Raw genomic sequence first — 1,600 nt, 5'->3', positions numbered from 1 at the left:
CCCCGCGGTGCTGCCCCCGCCCCGCGGCACCTCCCCCCGTCCCTCGCCGGCGCTTTAAAGCAGGAAAGCAACTAAACTTCTATTGTACCCGCACACGGAGCGCGCCGCGCTGCCTTGGACCGTACAATCTCTGCTGCACGCCGGGAAGGGCGATTTCTCTCTCCGTTGCTCCTTTTTTTTTTTTAACCGTGGTGGGAGGAAGACAGCTATATTCCCCCCTGCTTTTTGTCTTTTTTTTTCGTCCTCTCCTCCTTTTTTTTTTCCATTTTTTATATATTTTTTCCTTGTTTTGTTATTCCCCGCACCGTCCGCAATAATTGCCTCGCTACGCCTCGCAGCTGGTGCGTTGGAGAAGCCGGTGAGTTGCGGAGCTCTGCTTGCCCATCAGTTGATCCCCCCGCGGTTGTGGCTTGGACTGACACGGGCTGGTGACACCGGGGCTGCCGGCGGGGCTGCGCGCCGTGGATGTAGACACCGACGGTCCAGCCGGAGGGACGCTTTCCTCTGCCGGGGCACTGGCGTTCCCCATCCTTCTTTCTGCGCTCGGGCTTTCAAATTCGGGGGGAAAGCGTTTGCATCCCCAGCCTACGGAGGGGCAGGTTATGATTATTGCACGTATTGGCTATATATATATGTACATATATATATAATATATATGTATATATACGTCTCTGTGTATATACGTGTATATATATATATATTATATTTATATATATATATGACAAAATTTGGCAAACTTTGCCAAGGTCTGTGCCGTCCCTGAGCATTAACACGAGCCCAGGTGGGCGGCTGGGCAGCAGCCCGGCTCTCCCAGGGGCTGGGGAGAGACGGCCGCCCCTTCCCGCCCGGCAGCCGGGCCGCAGGAGGAGGGATGGGGATGGCGAGGCGGCCCCGGGAGGGACGGGGGCTCCTGCCGGGGGCGCTGATGGCCGGCGGCGGGGACGGGCGGAGCGGTGCGCGGCGGCGGGGCGGCTCGGAGCGGCCGAGCCGCCGGGGGAGGCGCCGGCAGCCGCTGCCGCCGGCCCCGGGCAGGGTGGTCCGGGCTGCGCCGGGGCCGCCAGCCGAGCCCGGCAGCCGGATCAGGGCAGGGGAGGGGTCGTGCCTCCCGTTTGCCCTGTCGGGGCTTGGAGGAGGTGGGGGGAAGCCCTGCACTTTATTATTATTATTATTATTATTATTATCATCATCGCGATCGCGTTTTTTGCCGCTCGCCCGGCGCGGGGAGCAGGGGGGAGCCGTGCGCCGCCGGGGGCTGTCGCACGGCGCGGGCTGGGGGCAGCGCGGCCGCTCGGCGGGGCGCAGCTCACCCGGCGCCCGCCGTGTCCCCCTCTGGCCCGCAGGCACCAGCCGCCGCGATGCCGCTGAACGCGAGCTTCCCCAGCAAGAACTACGACTACGACTACGACTCGGTGCAGCCCTACTTCTACTTCGAGGAGGAGGAGGAGAACTTCTACCTGGCGGCGCAGCAGCGGGGCAGCGAGCTGCAGCCGCCCGCCCCGTCCGAGGACATCTGGAAGAAGTTTGAGCTGCTGCCCACGCCGCCCCTCTCGCCCAGCCGCCGCTCCAGCCTGGCCGCCGCCGCCTCCTGCTTCCCCTCCAC

The 1,600-nt window shown here is 63.4% G+C and overlaps 1 protein-coding gene across 1 annotated transcript in view; it reads left to right on the top strand.

Moving 5' to 3' along the window:
• The first annotated feature begins 53 nt into the window (after positions 1 to 53).
• The window catches only part of MYC (MYC proto-oncogene, bHLH transcription factor), a 4,130-nt gene continuing 2,583 nt past the window's right edge, over positions 54 to 1,600 (top strand). Inside the window, exons 1-2 of the mRNA XM_026077574.1 lie at positions 54 to 358; positions 1,341 to 1,594. Coding sequence (XP_025933359.1) covers positions 1,356 to 1,594 — 239 coding nt within the window. The 5' untranslated portion in view covers positions 54 to 358; positions 1,341 to 1,355. The remainder of the gene's footprint in view (positions 359 to 1,340; positions 1,595 to 1,600) is intronic.

This window comes from Apteryx rowi, unplaced genomic scaffold (assembly GCF_003343035.1).
Source record: "Apteryx rowi isolate R43461 unplaced genomic scaffold, aptRow1 scaffold_112, whole genome shotgun sequence".
Taxonomy (NCBI): Eukaryota; Metazoa; Chordata; class Aves; order Apterygiformes; family Apterygidae; genus Apteryx; species Apteryx rowi.
This window is presented reverse-complemented; position numbering and strand designations above follow the sequence as displayed.